General features: G+C 41.2%; 1 protein-coding gene across 1 annotated transcript; it reads left to right on the plus strand.

The window, feature by feature from the left end:
* The first annotated feature begins 486 nt into the window (after positions 1–486).
* Positions 487–15276, plus strand: GLRX3 (glutaredoxin 3). Its single transcript, XM_051801204.1, has 11 exons — positions 487–626; positions 3612–3720; positions 5982–6056; positions 6755–6956; positions 10074–10246; positions 10337–10398; positions 11827–11884; positions 12390–12442; positions 13330–13369; positions 13485–13577; positions 15024–15276. Exons 1-11 carry the CDS (start codon positions 559–561, stop codon positions 15072–15074), a joined length of 984 nt encoding a protein of 327 aa, XP_051657164.1. The 5' UTR covers positions 487–558; the 3' UTR covers positions 15075–15276.
* The last annotated feature ends 5365 nt before the right edge of the window (positions 15277–20641 follow it).

Consider the following 20641-nt stretch of genomic DNA (forward strand, 5'->3'; position numbering starts at 1 on the left):
CTGAAAAACATCAAGTCCTAAACCTTAACAAGGCAATTCCACTGACCAGGAATTTGTCTTTCCAACACCAGGATACCACTTAGAGCTTGTTGGGACACTGCATTTCACAGATTAAATCTCATTTCTTGTTGATTAGGCTTGAAAGTCTACAGAGATCAAAGACTAGCCTTTCTTAAGGAAATCATACATTTTCCACGTTTCAGATATTTCATATATATTTACACGTATTTATTTTTCTGATATGTTTTTATTTTTCTGATATTATTTATATTATTTTAACAGAAATATTTACTTTTACTTTCGAACACTAGATTACACGTTCCTGGAACAGGAGCGCTCCAGGTCAGGTCGGACGGGGCTTTGGAACACCCTGGCCCATGAAAGCTATCCCTGCCTATGGAAAAGGGGTGGGAATGGAATGGGAGGCGCCACGTGACGGGGGGCAAACCCACGCGATCCGGGCGGAACCACCTGATCCGGGCGGATCCACGTGCCTCCCGGTGTCCCCACGTGCCCGCTGTCCCCTCCCTCCATCCCTCCCTCTGTCCCTGCCGGGCCATGGCGGGGGCGGTGGCGGCCGCGGGATCCGCCGAGCAGCTCCAGGAGCTGCTGCAGCTCCGCGACAGGTGAGGGGGCACCGAGGGGTGGCACGGGGGTCCCGCCTGCCCCATCCCGAAGGCCCCGTCCTGGGGGCCCCTCCCGCGGTTCCCTCCGGGAGTCCCGTGTCGGGGTTTCCCGTCCCGGGGGTGCCATCCCTGGGGGTTCCTTCCCGGGGGTCCCGTCCCGCCGTCCCCCAGGGCACAGCTCGGGGCTCAGCACAACCCGCGCGGGGAAAGGAAAAGAAAAAAAAAAAAAACCCAGCCAAGCCCATAAATTGAACAAAGGCTGCGGGTTGGGGTCTTGGCGCGATGTTCTTAAGCCCCGATTCTTGCCTGGGGTTGCTCCAGGAGGGCGCAGCTGGAGGTGTCACCCTGCGGCAGCTGCTGCAGGGACACGGTGGCCAAATGGGCAAATCGGCAGAAAAGTGATACAAAATAGAGCCACCCTGCGATTTAAGGTTGTTCTTCTGCAGACTCCCAAGGTGTCGGCAAAACCAGCAGTCACTGCACGGTGTTTTCAGTGGAAACAGCAGCACTGGGTTGTTTATGGAGAAAGAGAGTGGCATTGAATTATTCATCTCGTGCCACGGGGCTGGTTCCTTGTTAATCTGTTTTTGTGCTCTTAAAATGAGTTATTCTCCTTTCATGGAGTCATGGAATGTTTTGGGTTGGTATGGACATAAAAGCTCATCCCATTCCACCCCCTGCCATGGGCAGGGACACCTTCCACTAGCCCAGGTTGCTCCAAGCCCTGTCCAGCCTGGCCTTGAACGCTTCCAAGGATCTTATTGCAGCATTCCGTGCTCATGTTTTACTTTGGGAGGCAAGAGTTGCAATAACCACCACTGTAATTACAGATGAATGGGTACTTTAGTGATTAAATGAATGATGAAACCACCAGCATCACATTCCTAAGGCCAGCATAAGGAAACCTTGATAAATGTTGATTATGGGGAAAAAGAAACCAAAATTTTTTCGAAACTTGCTGCATCACTTCCAGTTTCTTTTCTGGAATTGTCCTTCAGCTGAATTCTTGTGCGAGGACATTGCAGAGGGAACTGTCATGTGTCAAAATGGAGGGAATACTTTGCAGGATGTAGGGAATACTTTGTTTAGAATCACTTATGTGCTTCATTTTGCCAAGTCTTTATTTTAATTCTTAATGTTTTCTATTACTCTTGCTATTTTTTAAGGTTAAATTTAAGTGCTCAGAGGGCAGTTCAGTTGTAAAATTGGAAACATTCTGTGAATTAATTAAAAAAAACCCATACCAACAAAAACCAACTCCAAAACTCTTGGTTCGAATTAAACTAAAATATGTTAAATTTAAATTAATTTTAAAATTGAATGTATTGTAAATGGATGTTGGGAAGGAAAGAGAGGCTCTGGTGGGATGAGGATTAAATAATCATGTGATTATTTGTCCTGTAATCGGATGTGTCCTGCTATGGACACTAAATTAAACTGAGAACTTGGAAATACAAGGTAAGAATCTGCATTTCTGGCAGAGAATGGAAAAGTTAACAGAAAGAAGGTGCATCAAAACAGTAATCTGATGTGTGACCATTAGGCTATTTCTGTGTCCTCTGTTCTCTTTTCTTCCACTATTTCTTTAGCCAGTGGAAGCACCTTTTCTTATAAATTTGCTGCTGCTTTTTCCATTTTAAATGTTCTGTCGTTGTCACTGGGTGTACTCAGATGTATCAATGCCCAACCTGCCTAATTATTTTCCCCTCATTACTCTGTGGCAAGAAGTGTTGGTTGGTGTGATGTGAAAAGCTGGTCCCTGTTGGCTCAAAAGTCTTAATTAAATGTGTCTCTGAGCTGAAAACTGTTGGAATGTTGAGGAGACCCATGTCTGTGGGGGCTACCTGGGCTAGAACCTGCCTCTTCCCCTGCTCTGTTTTGTTGGAATTCAGGAGAGACAGTTTTGGGATCTTGTGTACAAGAGTCTTGGAGAATTATACAGGGGAGAACCCTGGAGAAGATTGTCCTGGACTGTTCCTGAGCTCGGGTCTAAATTTGCAAGGTTGAAACTTGCACAACAACAAAGCTGCCTTGTCATTCCATAATTGAGGCTTTAATTGGCTTTTGAAGCAGGACCACACTCTGAGGGCATGATGGGGAAAAAGAAAGGTTTTCCTATTGGTTCTCTACCAGAATTTTCTAGAATTGCTTTGTAAAATCAAGTTTATGAACCTTAAAGTATTCAGGGTGTGTAGTTACAGCAGGTAACTATTCCAATAAGGATGTTGTCCTGCTGTTACAATTTATAATGAATGTCCATTATTTAGTAATAAAAGACACTAAATGGCTTCTGTGATATTGTTGACTTGATTTCTTTATCTTTCTGAATAAATTAGTAGTAGTAGTACGTAGTATCTTTTATTCTTTATTCCCATTTTCCAGTGGGTTTGACCTCAGCAAAACTAGAAAAGGGAATTGAAAATTTCAATATCTTGTCACTGTTGTCATTCAAGTATGTTTAAGTTTGTGGGAATTAGCTCCTGGTACCCAGTGTGTTGGGATTTCTGCTCACACCTGTGACTTCCCAGCTTTGAATGCTGTGTGGAATCAATACAAAACGTTCCAGGAAACCTGATTGAGGCTGGAATAAGAAGTTGAAGCGAATAAAAGCAGAAAAATAGCATTAGTGAGACATTTTTCTTTGTATTGAGGCTGGTTGGGATTTGGAATGTTTCCTGAAAAATCACTGAAGTTCTGTGGGCAAGTCCTAGAAAACTTTCGTAGTTTCACTTGCTGGATTTTCTTTTTTCCTCAGGAAGATGGTGTGGGTGTGGGTGGGTTGTTTTGTGAAGTCCCCATCCCTGGAGGTGTCCAAGGAATGATTGGACATGGCACTCAGTGCTCTGGTCTGGGGGACAAGGTGGGGATCAGGTACAGGGTGGACTCAGTGATCTTGGAGCTCTTTTCCACCCTCAGTGACTCTGCGATTCTGTTTATTTTTGCTTGAGTCTTTCCTTAACACTTAAATGCTGTTGATTTTCCCAGATCCCTGGTAGTTGTCCATTTCTGGGCACCATGGGCTCCTCAGTGTGCACAGATGAACGAGGTCATGGCAGCACTGGCCAAGGAGCACACACAGGTCACCTTTGTGCAGGTGAGTCAGGCAGAGGAGCCTCTTTTAAACACAGAAGAGTCATTATTATAAACTAAAGTATTACCAAATATGGGTGAGGTTGTTTTTGAAGTGGCTTCACATTTGAAGATATGACTTGAACACGTTTTCACCTTCTTAAATCTGTTGTCCCCAAGGCGCTGCCACCACTGGGGGCATGATGGGCTTGGTCATGTCAGACATGGAATCCTGGAATGGTTTGGATTGGAAGAACCTTAAAAACCATACACTTCTAAGCCCCTGCCATGAGCAGGGACACCTTCCATTAGACCAGGTTGCTCACCCAACCTTGGGGATGTTGTTGGTCAGTCAAAGGGATCTCAGAATTCACAGAGGTTTTCTGTGGTACTAAAGATGAACCTTCAGGAAGGTGAATTCAGTCTGTGCAACACTGTCACTGTCAGGTGACAGTTGTGTAGTTCTGGATGACATAAACACAGCTGAGGTGCTCTGTTTTTGTGAGAATCTCTTCACATCCCAGCAAGAAATCCAAGGGGAAGGAGAAACGAATGCACTTTGTCCACATGCTCTTGGTTTTAACACAAATTTCTCTCATTAGTGAGACACCTCTGTGTTGCTGAGGGCAGGGAGTACTGGGGCAGCCAGCTGTGTGTGAGTCTGGAATTTGATTTCTTCCAATAAGCCTTCAGGTTCTGTGTGTGAGAGTTTCTTAATGATGCCTCTCAGTTGGTGTTTGTAAAACAGGTCAGAACTATTTTAATGGTATTTTATGACTTGGAGCTTCAAAACACAGGTTTTCAACATTTTGCAAATTCAAGATGCTTAAATTTATCTGGAGTTTAGTAGCTTTTAGTCAGGCCAACAGAGTTTGAAAAGTCTCAATTGCCTTTTTATTATTCATATGTTATTTATTTATGATCTTTATTATTCTGCTGCAATTTATTTTCTATCAACAAGGTTCCAAAGTGATCCAGTGCTGTAAAACTAAAATAATGGCACATCCTTCTCCCTACTTCCCTCTGCCAAATATTACTTGATTAGAGAAAATAAGCTACTGAAATTCTTGGGTGAATTTTCTTGATACATGTTTTGGTGGGAGAAGCTCCTCATAAGGAATGTATTTGATTTTGAAAGTTTTGTGGCATTTTGTATTCCAAAATAGCCAAACCTGCCTTTTTTTTGTCAGAAACCTGTTAACTCCTCAGATATTTGGTTGAAATGAAAGTGTGTATAGATCCCAAAACACTTAGAAGCAACATTTTGGGAAGTTGTACCAGTAAAAGCAGGTTACTGAAATATGAAATTAAATCTGTTCTGAGTGGAATTATCTCTAAATAAATATAAATATATATAAAAATAAATATAATAAATATATAGAAGTATCCAAACAGGAAGTTTTACTGGGAAAGAAAATTAATTTTAAATGTAGAAGTCATCATATGCCACTGGAAAGAGAATAGGTAATTGGAATTATCTATTCTCTTTTAATTTAGTTTCAATTGAATATAAGCTTTCAATTTCTAGCTTTAGTTTCTCAATTGGAGCATTGATTTACACAAGAGGATATGAGGCTTGGGCTTTCAGTTTTGATTTTACTGGTTTGCTTCTGTCATTAGTGGGCTCATTAAGAGCCTGTAGAGCTGGAGCAGCTCAAAATTTGAGTTAAGACATACTTTCATAGCAAATTACTACATTACATAATTTCAAGTTGTGCACTGAATGCTGGATGAAACTGGAAGCAATAAGCTCAAGTTTGCCACTCAGCAGCCGTGCAGGAGTTAAAAATAAAGTTTAGTGGGGAAGAACCCCTCCTTTTTTCCTGGCTAATTTGCAGGAGGCTGCAAATGTCAGTGGTGATGTAGAGCCCCGGAATGAGTCAATAGAGCCAAGAGCCGGGATTGCTGTGGGCACAACTCCCGCCCCATGAGGTGACATGGCTGGGTCAGTGATTTATGGATTTCAATATAGTGGGAGCTGCACAGGATTGAAAATTTACAGGGTCACGAGTGCACCAAAAAATTTTATTCGCAGCCTCCGGGCGCCTCTTGGAATGTGCAACAAAATAAAAACCTCTGAACCTGTTTTGACACCGCCGAGGTTCAGGGGGAGACACCCAGCACAGAGAGTCTCATTTAAATGCAAATGTCTCCCCAACTTCAGCATCAGACCCTGTTTAAATGTAGAAAATGCCCAGAAGAACATTCCAGACAGCATTGACACCCACAGTGAAACTTGAAAGAAGATTAGGAAAATAATCTGGTGTTTTTTGCTTTGGTTTTTAGTTGGAAGCTGAAGCTGTGCCTGAAGTATCTGAAAAATATGGAATTAGTTCTGTTCCAACGTTTTTGTTCTTTAAGGTAAGAGAAAATGGGTTTAAGAGAAAATTTGTTTAAGGGAAAAAGGATTTAAGAGAAACTGGATTCCATGTATGTATACTTTTGTAATACTGCTCCCAGAACATTAAGAACTTTCTCAGTGAGGGAACACTTCTGTATCAGATTGAAGTCTATCTAGTGGAACCTAAAAAAGTAGATAGAAATGATTTTTGCACTCTAGATGTAATATTTCAGAGCTTCCTTAACTGGTTTGGAATTCATGCATTTTTATTTATTTATTAATTATTGTTTTTTTATTTTGTGTGGGTTTTTTTGTTGTTATTGTTGTGTTTTGTTTTGTTTTTTTTTTTTAATAGTAGTTGTAACTTGTATTGGGTCAAAAAATTCACAGTCGTATTTCCATGTCGTCTTGTAGTTCTACAACATGGCAAAAAGCCAAGTAAATAAAGTAATAATAGAAATAACAAATATGTTTGGGTTGCATTTGCCTGTGATAATAAAACTCATAATATTTTCTTTACCAGTATATTTCTAATAGCAAATTTGCTACCATTAAGACCAACCAGACAACAAAAGGGTACGAGCCTGGGAACTCCAGACCCTAAACCCCCCCTGCATGTGCAAATCTATACTTTATATAATGGGTTTACTCTGTTTTTATTACAGTACAAATTCTGAATTGAGTCCTTTAACCCGAGCCTGTGCTTTGGTTCCTTCAGAATTCCCAGAAAGTGGACAGGCTGGATGGTGCCCATGCCCCCGAGCTGACCAAGAAGGTGCAGCGCCACATATCCGGCACGTCCCTGTCTCCCTCCTCCAGCGACAGCGCCAAGGAGGATCTCAATGCACGTCTGAAGAAGCTCATCAATGCTGCCCCTTGCATGCTCTTCATGAAGGGCTCTCCCAAAGAACCTCGCTGTGGTGAGGAATTCCTGGAGTTTGTGTCCGGTTTGGCAGCATTTGTCGGATTTATGGAGGTTGGGGAGATACGCCCCAACAGTGCCTTGTTCACCTGTTAATGGGAGGATTTTCGTGTTGCTCAGATGAAACTGGAGAATTGTTATTCCCTCAGTTAAATTGTGGAAATGGAGTCACAGATTAGGAGCTTCCAAAAGAATATGGGATGTGCAGTGTTATCCTTGAACCGGGACAGTTTTCCTGTGTTTATTCATGGCATGGGTGGGGCTTGAAGCAACCTGGGATAGTGGAAGGTGTCCCTGCCCATGGCAGGGGGTGGCACTGGATGAGCTTTAAGGTCCCTTCCCACCCAAACCACTCCATGGTTCTGTGTGTTTCTCCCTCAGTGGAAATGTTTTTTCTTAAACCTCGTTCTCTTTAACTCTTGCTGATGGTTTAGTGCTCAGTTTCTGACTAACTTAAAGTGTTGATCTACATGAAAAGCTCAGGAACAAATGTCAAAAGACAAAATTTTTAATTACTAGGAAACCTCTGCTCTTATGTGGTTGTTGGAATTGAGAAGCTGAGTCCCTAGAGTGAATATAGGAGTATTTTCCTTAATTTCAGGTGGCTTTGATTCAGGAGCAATGCTTGGCAAATAAAGTAGCTGAGAGGAGAGGCCACAGTGGTTGAACTGCTGGATGGGCCTATTGGGGTTGACACTGGGGTTGAATCAGGTGCTAACAGTCTATATCTTCCTGTGAAGAGCTGATGAAGTTCCATCTTTTTCTGTGTAGATAATTCTGCATTTGTATCACGTAACAATGTGGTTGTAGCTGTGTAGAAGTTCCATATAACGGGAAATTATAGATAATTGTCTAGGAATGGAAAGTTTGGCTTGTTCTGTAGTAGGCTCTGATGAGCTTCTGGGATTTCTGAGAACTTTTGGGGTGTCTAGAATTTGTGGTTATTCAGATATTTCTTCAACCTCTCAATTTGCTGGTACCCCAGGAAAAGTGCACAGGAGGTGCTTGCCTAAATAGAAGTATGTATTAAGATGGACTGAACACATGAAATTATTTGAATTGCCAGCTCTTAATTTACAGGTAGATATTGTGCTGCCTTAGGCTGATGTTCTGGTTTCTGGCAGTAGTTGGGAAATGTTAGTTGGGTCCATTAAATTTCTTAAAAAAGACAAAATCTATTTCAAGGGGCAGGTAATTAAACATTTTGTCAACATTTTCATCTTTTTCAAGGTGAAGATAATTTAAAATTTCGTCAGTGATGATCTGGATCTGTTTTATCAATAGTAGAAGTAATAAAAATAGAATTAAATACAGGAGTCAGGCTTGTTTAAAGGTGAAGATATTTTTAATTTGTATCTATTTTGATACAAATCAGACTTGCTGGACTCTTTGGTTCAGTTGGCAAGTGAAGGAGACCTTATCCAGCAGGAATTTTGGGATTTTATTGTAGTTTTTCATATTTTTTTCCTTGGAAAAACCAGCTGAGCAGAGATAGGAGTATGGTTTGTTCCCTCAGATGTGTGTTTACTGACACTTGTATGTGGTTGCTACAGATGCTGTATTATTTCAGTGGATTTATTTGGTAGTCTTGGTATGTATTTGCTAGTATTGGTATTTATTTGGCAGTATTGGTATTTATTTGGTGGTATTGGCATTTATTTGGCAGTATTTATTTATTTCCTCCATCAATAATTTGTTCAGGGTGTTTTTATTGCTGTGGAATCTGTGATCACACAGATAACACTTAAACCATTTTGTCAGCAGTTTAATTATTCCTTGTCAGACACTTCTTCAGAAATTCTACCTAAATTCCCTTTTGTTATGGAAGTGAAGCTGTTTGGGCACTTTATCCCTAAACACAACACTTCCAAATGAGTCCCAACCAGTCAGTCTTTCTGGTTTGCATGGAATTGCCTACAGCTAAAATAAAGCTGGGGTTTTTTCCCCTCCCCAGTTCCTTACAGTAGAAATGAGTTAATATATTGGAATAACCAGCAGCAATCAGCCTTTAGCTGTTTATTAATGAACTCCCAGATGTAGGAGAAATTCCAGGATCTGTTTGACTTCAGGCTGTACATGAACTCAACACTTCAGTCGTGCAAAGAAAAGCAACTTGGATGCCACCAGTATAAAAACTGCTGCTTCATATCTCAAGAAATTACACATGAAAACTGCAATAAAACCCCATATTTCAAAGCTAAGAGCTGAAATCAAAGGTTATTCTGTTCTGCCACTTCCGTTTTTTTCCTCATTTAAACCTTGGGTTTCTATTCTTTTATTAAAGCCTTTAAGCATTGCCTTTCCCCCCTTTTTTTATTTAATATTTGTATAGAGGTTTTCATTTGTCTGCACAGCATTTGTTGGAATTCTTTGAGGGAATTGGTAGGATTGCAAGGGTGTTTGAATGCAAACCAGAATGAGTTGGCAAAGATATAAAACCTTATTATCACATTGATTTATGGGCAAATTCTCCCGGATCCTTTTTGCAAACGATGGGATTGTGTTGTCTGGGAGGTGTAAAAAGATGACTGTAAATTCCATAATAATAAAATTTTCATACCTACAACTTTTTACAAATAATGTGATGATTTTCTTGGGAAAAAGATGCTTAGTTACAAAAGGGAGAAACTTTTCTTCTCCAATTGGCCACTGCTGAACGTATAAAATCTGGTTGTAAAATCATAATATTCAGTGCTTAATATCCTGCTGTGGGCATGACATAAGAAAATCTGTCATTAAGGGAAACAAAACATCATATGAAAGTGTCACAAGGGGAGTAAAATAATATTAAGTACTCAGGAGAACATAAAAAATTTAAAAAGGAATTTGCCTTTTATCACAAAGTAGGAAAGGATGCTCCTAAAGCAAAACAGTAGAAAACATAAAAGTCAGGTTTTAAGTTAAACTAGTGATAAGTAATAAATCAACTAACAGTAATAAATTTTTTTTTCCCATTTATAATATTTGAGGATATTGATAGAGCAAAGAAGAACAACTAGAGCTGTTTTGAACTTACTATCTAGAAATATCATGGTTTTTAACTGAATAAAGTTTAACACAGGCGTGGGAATGCTTTGTTTAAAATCCTGTTTAATTCCTGTTTCTGTCTCTGCAGGTTTCAGCAAGCAAATAGTGGAGATCCTGAACAAACATGGTGTTTCCTTCAGCAGCTTTGACATATTTTCTGATGAAGAAGTTCGTCAGGGACTCAAAACTTACTCGAATTGGCCAACTTACCCTCAGCTCTACGTGAATGGAGAGCTCATAGGGGGGCTGGATATTATCAAGGTAAGAAACTGGGATTTTCTGAGTATCTTTGGTTGTCAGAGCATGTTTTTCATGCTTTTTACATGTCCTTTTCCTTCCCAATTTCCCTAGGAACTTGAGGCATCTGGAGAGCTGGACACGATCTGTCCCAAGGCCCAGAAGTTGGAGGACAGGTGGGAGGAGTTTTGCAGGGTATCTGTTTTTGAGGTTTCCTTTAAGTTTGTTTGCATAGGGAAAAGCCTCATATAAATTCCTGCTCTTTGATTTTATCAAAACTGCATCAAGAACTTACTTACAGAACTCTTCAGTTGTTTCAAATATTCTGGTTTTTATCCGTCAGTCACTTAATATAAAATTGTAGTGACCCAATAGTCTTTAGTTATATATGTGTTTCATTTTTACTTGTAGCAGGAATACAGAGATTCCTTCTTGTGTCTCTTTTGAGAATTTATTCTTTAGAGATAACTGGAAAAATCGTCTTTTAAACATGAGTAGCTTTTATCAGCTTTATTTGTCATAGACCTCTGATGTCACTGGAGAGAATCCCTGCTCTTGTCTCCTCATTTTCTACTCGTGTCCTTCAGTTCCTGTTTTCTTTCACCTTGGCAACACAAATCTGTGCTGCAGCAGTGGGAATTCTGTTGATTCCTGACTTGGATGGAGCATCTGGATGCCAATTTGTCCTCCTTTAACCTCCCCGTATGAAGATCCACTCCCAGAATTCCAGGCTCTGGATATCTGACATCTGGATATCAGTCACTCTGCTGCCCAAGTTGCTCTTAGATGTGGCTTTTTTTTCCCTAATTTTTATGGGAATAGTGCCATTAAGACATGCAAAGAGGATGTTTTCCAAGAAGGTGGACTGTACCCGGAAGGCAAATGTGTCAGCACAGATTCCAGGTTTTACTGTGCTCTGGATGTGACTCCTCCAGGTGCTTTTGCCTTCTCAGTGCAGTGAAGAAATAATTTAATACATTCCATTTCAATGTGGTGATAATTAACGCTTCCACAGCTGTGGATTTATTAATTTATTCTTTTTTTTTTGTTACTCCACTTGTAAAGTGTTTCACTGAGGCCACAAAACCCAATCACTGCCTTTCACAATTTGAGTTTTAGAGATAGAGGTGAGATTGTCTCAAGATGGCCTTTAAAAACTTGCTCTAGAAAGTCTTTTAGCCCCCTTCTGTGCATTATAAGGAGTTTCTTATGAAATTAGACATTTTTTTGTGTGATAGCTTTTGACCTGACTTGTGTAAGCAGCAACTTGGTTGAATTTATCCATAATTTTTTGCCTTGCTTAATCTTTTGGGGGAAATCAGGCAATGGGGAATGTCTTCTAGTTCCCTAAAGTGCTTTAGTAATTAAGGTTGTTAAATGTCTCCCTAAGGAGCAGCAGGAGCACCTGTGGAATGGGAGTGTGAAGTTTTTATCAAGTTTTTTTAGCAGCCTGGTCCTGGAATGGGATAGGCTGGAAGGCCCCTCCCAACCCAAACCAGTCTGGAATTCTCAATTTTATTTTGTTTTTACATGTTGTTTTCCTCTGACAACAAACTTTGGGATAATAACCAAGCTATTTTATGTCTTTTTCCTGCTTTCCCTAGGCTTAAATCCTTGATAAACAAAGCTCCTGTGATGCTCTTTATGAAGGGAAACAAACAGGTGAGATAAAATCTTTCAGAATATATTATATTTTTTTTAAACAGTGACAGTTACCTCATTTTTTGTTAATTCAAGGTAATAGTGCTGGAAACTTAGTTTTTTGTCCTTTTATTTGGTACTTTTTCAAGCCATAGAACAGTCCCTGTTTTTTATTATTGCTGAATATAAATTCAGTGTCTAAAAAAAATACTGGGTTTTTTTGTCCATATACTGCCAATGTGAGGAGTTTACAGTAGATATTAATTATTAATTAATTTTAATTGGGAACTGCTGTACTCAGCAGCTGTGTATTAGTTGTAGTTTATTGGAATGGCAAGTAAAGGGTATTGATGTCTCAAAGTAAAGCACATTTATTCTCTAAATCCACATAAGGCAGGATATAAAGGATGAAAAAGAGATTAACTGGAGTGGCTTATCCAGCAATAAATTGGGAATAGCTGAGGATTTGGAATTTTGTGGATTAAACACAACAGATCTATATTTTAATGCATGTTTTATATTTTAGATGGCAAAATGTGGCTTCAGCAAGCAAATTATAGAAATTATGAATAACACTGGGTAAGTAACTGTTTTTTACTGAACTTGGGAAGCAGTTTTGGTTTAAAAACTGCATAATATAAATCAAGAGGTTAGAAAATACTGGTGGAATAGTTCCCCAGATGTAAGTTTCTATTTTTAAATAGTATTTTAAAGCAGTTGAATTCATTATTGGGTGTTAGGATGGGCTTCTGGGGATAATAAATAACTATATATCAATATGCAACTCAAAAATAAACAGCAGTTACTGAAATCATTGTCCTTTTCCACTTGCAGGATTCCACATCCTTGAAAAGTGCTAGTTCTTAGAAAATTAGGGATTGCACATCAAAATTCATACAAGAATCAACCAGAAATTAAATTTACACAGCAGTTTGGTTATTGTGTTTTACACAAGCACTTTCTGAAGGTGGTGAAAGAGCTGCAGCTGGTTGATTATTTAATAAAAACCTCCGAAGTTTGTGTGTCTTTTTTTATTTTAATTTTTTTTAAGCTAATAGTGAGCAGAATTAATTTGAACACATGGTGGCCAGTTAGAGCCTAAGATACGTGGCTTAATTTTTTATTGTATCATCCGTGCATTTTAAAGAGTTTCTTATAAAATTAGGCATTTTTCTACATTGCAGTTCTTGGCATAAGAGTTGGCATTGAGATTTTTCCTCCTAATACCTGTTATATCTGAGTAATTTGGAAGCTGGCCTGTAAATATACCCATTATTGAGAATTTTGAGAGAGTGTTTTGGAGAACCGTGACGGGTTTTTTTGAGAATTGTGAAGGGTTTTTGAGAATTGTGAGGGGGTTTTTATGAGAATTGTCAGGGGTTTTCTAGAATTTTTGAGGGTTTTTGTTTCTTTGAGAGTTTTTCCAAACTCCACACTGAATAATGAATTTCTTTTCCTTTTTCTAGCATTGACTACGAGACCTTTGACATCCTGGAAGACGAAGAGGTAACGAAGCTTCTCCATCAGTGAGGATTTCCCTGGAGCTTTGGAGAAAAACCTAAATTTGCATTTTTAAAGGAGAAATTTACATTTCAGATGTATTTATTTTTTTTTTTTTTAGGTGAGACAAGGATTAAAAACCTTTTCCAACTGGCCCACGTACCCCCAGCTCTACGTGAAAGGAGAACTGGTTGGAGGGTTGGACATTGTGAAGGTAAGAATGGGAGAAGTTGGAGATTAAATAGAGTTTTTATTCCAAATAATAGGATTTTTTTTCTGCCCATAACCTACAGAAGTTGCTATGGTGGCCTCAAATCTTGACCCCAGATGACCTGGATGCTTTTCCTGTGATTCCTCTGAGCTCACACCCAGGGAAAGGAGCTTTAAATCTCCAACATTCCCATTTAGCTGTGGGATGTATTTCCTTGACAACACTCAGTTACTGTAAAACCCATTTTTACAGGTTTCTCTTCCTTAGTTTTACTTCTGACATTGCTTTTTTCTCAAACCGAGTGGGTGAGACTTATTTTTCCTTGCAAACAGTCTCATTCCTGGAAGAAAATCAAAGTTTATTGCAGTTGTTTGAACAGCCCCCGGAGCAACAAAAATAGATCTGCATCTCCTCCTCTGGTTGTTGATTTTTGTAACACAGCAGGCCCAGAGTTCTCAATCCAAAATACTCCTGAGCCCATTCCTGTCTGGATGGTTTATAGCCAATTCCATGGACATTGTAGCTCCTGGGAAGGCACAATCAATAAATCTCATTTAATTCTAAAAAATACTGATATGACTTAAATTTTATGGATTAATTTTATTTATTTAACAAGTGTGGGTATTGCTTAAATTGTATAGATAATTCTATTTATTTAACGAGTGTGGGGGCTTTTTCAGTGATCAGTAAGTAGAGTCTTGGGCATTGGGAGATGCTGCAAAATTCTCTCCCTGGTATTTAAATATAATTTGTCTATTTGCATCTTTGGGCTGTATTAATTCACACTATGGGTGGATGAGTGTTGTAAGTGTTTTAAATTGCATTTTTTAATGCAGCATAATATGGAATAAAACAGACAGCTGTTCCTCTTGAGATGAGGGAAAAGAATATATATTCCATGTTATTTTAAAACTGTTTCCTGGTGTTATGTAGCTCTTTAACAAGTTAACAGCCTTCTAATTTGAATTTCAATCATCGAGATAATATGGGCAAGTACCTCTTATTCAGAATCCTTAAAATATCTTATTGTCTTGTTGGTTTTGATGGGTAGGAGGAACATAATTTATCAGTGGATGGTAATTTTTCACTTTTGGGAGGCCTTTCAGATGTTGTAAAATTTTGTGGATGCCTGAAATATATCTGGAGTTACATCTAGGAGGAGAATCTGGAATTACATCCAGGAGGAAATATCAGGTTGATAACAACCACTTCTTTTGAAGGTTTACCTTTCCACTAAATATTTTGCCTCTCTTACTAAACAGACACAAAATAGGATTTAAATACAACATTATAAACCTCAGTATCTTGGCCAAGAGGGACCTCTAGTGAGTCATCAATGCATTCCCTTCCTAGTCAGGGAGTTATTTCCTTATCCATTACCATTCCCTGGTGAAATTCTGTTGGCATAATCACAAAATGTCCATAATTGCTGTATTTATTTCTTTACAGGAGCTGAAGGAAAGTGGTGAATTGCTGCCTGTGCTGAAGGGAGAAAATTAATGGGGAAGGACATCAGTGGGAAGAGAAATCCTTGGAACAATTACTCATTTAGGGATTCTATTGGAGCAATATACAACTTAGCCCTGTGGAATATCAGGAGTACAGAAAGATAGTAAATAAATACTCTCTGTATTTCACCACATTTAAAAATGTGTTTTAACTGGAGAGACAAAAATGTCAATTAAAATCTGATGCTCCATAATTTTGGGTGTTGGGACTTTCTGTGTATTATTTCCGTTTGGATGTTTAAGAATTGAGTGATGACCTCACTCTCCACCCTAGAACTGTATAAGACTAAATTACAACTGGTTTTTTTGGGGCTCAGCTCTCATTAGGAGAATATTAATGGACAATGTTATGGAGCATCATAATTTCCTGTCCCTCTTAATTGTTTTCGTGTCTAGTGAGCAAGAAAAATACAATTGAAGCCTTCATCCAGTGCAGCATTAGGAAGTTATTAACAAGTTCCTGCTCTATACACTGCATCTTCATTAAGCAGCCACAGTAATTGCTAATTTGAGGTGTTCAGCCTGTTCTAACATGGTTTTTGGGCGTGTTTAAATGAGCCAATAAACAGTGATTAGGCCACTGTTGGTGCATCCTCAGTGATCCTTCAGTGAGATGGAAAGATTTGGTTCCTGGATTGTGACTTTGGGAATACAGGAATCCTTCACTGCTGGATTCAGAGGATTTTGGTTTTAGTCCTTGTTTGAATACCTGAGTGTGCATCAGGATCGTGGCCAGAAACTCCCCTGGGAAGTTGCTCCTTGTCAGGAGGGGTCAGGAGAGACACTACTGAGTGTGCCCGGAAAAAGAGGCCTGAGTGAGGTGGTGCAGAGTTTTAGGGAGGAGCTGGGAAGGTTTTGGAAGCAAGTTTGGGGCGTTGCTACTTAAATTCTAAATACAATCTAAGTCTTAGAACCTAAAGCAAGACTGGTATTGACCCTAATCCCAGACTGGGAAAGGTTGGCTGCAGGTAAGAAGGTACTACATGTGTTACAGGATTCCTGGTGATTGATATTTGATTGAGGTATCAATTTTCTAGGATTAACCTTAGTAATTACTATAAAATAGGATATGTTATAACTTTAAAATCAGTTTTAATCGCTATAAAATTGTCCCTCTCATGCAAACAATTTCCAATTCATGTTTCCAAGTGAATTGCAAGTGCATCCAGGCAGTTGTCAGTGGGAAAATAAATAATAAATTATATCAAAACATAACATCCCTGTGGTGAAATTAGGAGTTAGAAGCTTTAATTAAGTACTAAATACCAAATGCTGTTTTCTCTGCAATAGTTTTCCTTCAGAATTCACTGCAGTGGAATTTACTTGATGTTTATGGAGTCCTGTTGATGGATTTATAGATATGCAGGAGAGCAAAGGGGAGTAACAGTTTATTCTCTGACAATTTGTATTTTTATATATTCTTCCAGTACTGGATATTAGGAAGAAATTGTTCCCTGTGAGGGTGGTGAGGCCCTGGCACAGGTTGCCCAGAGAAGTTGTGGCTGCCCCATCCCTGGAAGTTTCCAAGGCCAGGGTGGACAGGGCTTGGAGCAACCTGGGACTGCACAGGGATAACTCTGTAGAAATGTTGTCCCACTGCCTCTGGAATAGGCTGATACTAAGGGGAAAAATTGTTTTATCTGGAAGAGACTGGTTTATTGGCAGCTGTAATGAGATGATGAGGTGGATTAATTAATGAGGGACAGGAGGGGCAGTGGGAGTTCTGTGGTTGGCACCTGTAACCAGGGCAGGTGCTGGTGTTTGTTGCACCTTTCCAGGTGCACACACACTTTGCCTCCTGCAAATCCTTCCTGGTGCTCTTCCAAAGTCACTCCTCTGCCCTGTGGAGAAGTGCAGGCTGAATTCTGAGCTGTTTTTCTATAAATCAGAATGATTTGGGCAGTAAAGTCAGAGGGTGTTCCCAGAGCTCTCAGGCTGAGTGTGGGGAGCGCTGGGAGCTGTGCTGGGACACATCCAAGGAAAAATGGAGGTTTTGCTCAGAAGGAGGAAAAGGCAATGGAGTGTGGGAGCTGCAGTCCTCCAGGTGAAGAGGTGAGTGATGTCCCGAGCTTTTACAGCTGCTAAACTTGTTCCTTTTCACTGGTGGAGTACTTGACATCAGTGTTTGGGTGCAGTTAACATAACTTACGTCCTGCTTATTTGTATTTTTCTCTTTTGCTTTCTTTTCCTTGCTTGTCCTAAGATTTCAGTCAGATTGTATTTTTCCCTGCACTTTAATATGAGTAAAAAACCCCAAACTAATCATGAGGATGATCAAGAGGGGAACAGGCTGCCTTGGGAGCTCTGTCCTCAGTGATTAACCACTGTGTGGTAGTAAATATATTTAATAACTTCACCTCTGTCACCTCCTCTCTGCTGGTATAAGAAATACCTTCAAAACACTATGAAGTATTCCAGTTTTTAAAGTTAAGTGTCATCTGGACGAGGCAGCTGATGCAGTATTAGTTTCAAATTAAAAATTAACGTGGCTATATGTGAATGTTGGTTAAAGGCTTCTGACAGGCCAGGGAGAAATTGGGTTCAGTTAATGATTTTAGTTAGGGGAGGATTTCAGGGGAAGTTATCAGGATCTCGTTTCATGGGGCTGAGACAGAAGTGGAGGAAATAGTGACTCTTCCTCAAGTTGTAGTTCCAGGGAACTGGTTTAGATGAGACTGTGGAGCTTTTTGAAGGGCAATGAGTGAATGTGAGTTTAAAGAACCGGCTTTGGCTCATGCCAGTGACTTTCCCATCTTCCCCAAGTACGTGTGTCCTGCTCTGCCACTGCAGGAGTGAAGAGCAGAGTCCAGACCCTGTCTGGGGTCACTCAGGGGAGGTCACTGTCCTTTCCTCGGTCCAGATTTATCTGCTCTGTCCTGATGTGTGTAGGCAGCACAGCAGAATCCTCTTCCAAGCCTGGGAAACACTTGGAAGTGGGCTAAAGAAATTAAGGAGAGAGGAGACGTTGGCACAGTCCTTATGTCCTTTACCTAAAAACTTAATCCCACTGCTGGTTCAGGGTCTGCAATTCCTTCTGCCATGCCATGTTTTCTGTTCTCTGTCATGTAGGGGGGTGTGTGTGTGTGAAGTGTTTTCTCCTGTGCAAGAACTGTTTGTGCCCAGTCAGTCCTGCAGCCAGAATCATCCAGAGGTGAATATGTCAAACTAGGAAAATAGGGAAGTTCTGGAATTACGTCGAGGAGCTTCCTCTGTGCTCTGGAGGGGAACCCCCTGCTCTGCCCCAGTGCGGTGAATAATGACGAGTCTTCGTTCCGAGCTGAACGTCCAGGAACGCGAGGGCTGCGCAGCCCGGGCAGGGTGTGGAAAATCCGGGATTTGAGGGAAAATCCCACCTTTGGGGAATTTTGCTGCAGGCGGCAGTACCGCGGATGGCCACGGGGCGGCACTGCGCACCGCGGAGCGGGATAACGGGCTGGGAATGCTGCGGGGCGGGATAACGGGATCACGGGCCGGGGGGATGTGTGGGGCTGGGGGTGCTGCGGGGAGGATGGGGAATAACGGGGGCCACGGGAGGAAAATGAGGGATAACGGGATGCGTGGGGCTGGAGATGCTGCAGGACGGGATATCGGCGAGCATGGGGCTGAGAGTGCTGCGGGATGGGATAACGGGATGCTGGGGCTTGGGATGCTGTGTGGGGGCTTGGCAGGATAATGAGGAACACGGGGCAGGATAACAAGGGGTGTGGGCTGTGGATGGTATGGGGTAGGATAACAGGGGGCTTGGAGGGGATAGTGTGGGGACATGGGGTGGGGGATGCTGGAGGTGGGATAACATGGAAAAGGAGGGGAGCGTGGGGTGGGGGCTCCTTAGCTCTGCATCCACCAGGCTCAGTATGGGCTCTCAGATGTGGCTATTGTGTGGGTTTTTTGTTTGGGGTTTTTTGTTTGTTTGTTTTGGTTTTGATTTTTTGTTTGTTTGGGGTTTTTTGTTGTTTTTTAAAGTTTAAAGCTTAATTTGTTGGTCGCTGTTCACAAAGGGAAAGTTGGACTTGTCAGCTGTTTTTTAGCTCAAATGCTGGGTAGTAACAACAACAACAACAATAATAATAATAATGATAGCAGATGCATATACTGGTAAATCTGGATGTTCTTGAGGGGTGCTGCACCCTGAGCATGACCTGGGTGAGCCCTCATAGGAGCAGTGTCCCAGCTGGTGGAGTGGCTCTGGACTTCCAGCAGTACCTCCAAAGGAGGGACAGGCAGGAGAGGTTTTCCTGCAACTTGAAGGATTGGGTTTAAATGAGGAATCCCAGCACAGGGCAGACTGGAGCTGTCAGGAAGTGTGAAACTCTCAGCTGAGCCAAGGGATGTTCAAGCTCATGGCAGAGTCAGTAGCATTTGTGTCTGCTCAGTGTCTGGGATGATCCCTCAGCTGAGCTGCCTTAACCTGGGACTTTTGGGATGCCAGTCTGGCTGCCCAGCACTGCACACGATGATCCTGGTTTTCTACAGAATTCTGTTGGATTTCAATCCACTGCTGGTTACAGGCAGATTTTGGTGTAATTAAGCAATGGCAACACGTGGGTCGTTATAGAATCCCAGACTGGTTTGAGTTGGAAAGGACCTTAAAGCCCACCCAGTCCCACCCCCTGCCATGGGCAGGGACATCTTCCACTAGCCCAGGTTGCTCCAAACCCTGTCCAACCTGGCCTTGGACACTTCCAGGGATGGGGCAGCCACAGCTTCTCTGGGCAACCTGTGCCAGGGCCTCCCCACCCTCCCAGCCAAGAATTCCTTCCCATTATCTCATCCAACCCTGCCCTCTGGCAGTGAGAAGATATTTCCCATTATCCTGTCCCTCCAGGCCCTTGTCCACAGTTAGAATGGAAGGTCTGGTCTTTACCTGGTTTGGGATGGAGGTTCTGTGGACAGCAAAGCACAGTAGGAAGATCCAGTTATTTTGCCAGGACAAAAATCTACAGCAATTATTATCAACTGGCTTTTTTCCCACTTTCATCCTTTTCCTGGGAATACGCTTGTGTGACACTAGATGGAGCCTTCTATGCACGGGAGGAGCAGAGGGGTTTGGGGAGTTCAGAGCAGCATCTTCACTTTCACCAGTGTCTTGTAAAACGTGTTAATGCCATTACCACTGGAAATAGGGATGATGTTTAGTGGGAAAAACATGGTGGAAAGTGATTTCTTACATCTGCAGAGGGCAAAAGTCACCTGGTGTTTCCCTTTGCACGGAAACCACATCAGAATTAAGAATTAGAACAGTTATAACATTATGTACATATTGTCCCTGCCCAGGGTAGGGGTGGAATGAGATGGGCTTTAAGTTCCCTTCCAGCCCAAACCAGTCTGGGATTCCACAATTTTGAAATTTTGAATGTGGAGAGGAAGGATTGTGCTTGTGGCTTTGAGAACATGTAGATATATGTAGAATTTTCTGTCTTTGTGTCCACAGCTATTTCCAGCTGTCTTTCATAGGAAAATTAGTGAAAAAATTATTATTATTTTATATTCTGGCTTTGATGGCAGTGCTGTGATGGTTGGTGATGCAGTGGTGGTGGTGTTGTGTTGGGAAGCTCTTCC

This window comes from Manacus candei, unplaced genomic scaffold (assembly GCF_025592945.1).
Source record: "Manacus candei isolate 608988 ecotype Guabito, Panama unplaced genomic scaffold, ASM2559294v1 h1tg000050l, whole genome shotgun sequence".
In the NCBI taxonomy this organism is placed as follows: Eukaryota; Metazoa; Chordata; class Aves; order Passeriformes; family Pipridae; genus Manacus; species Manacus candei.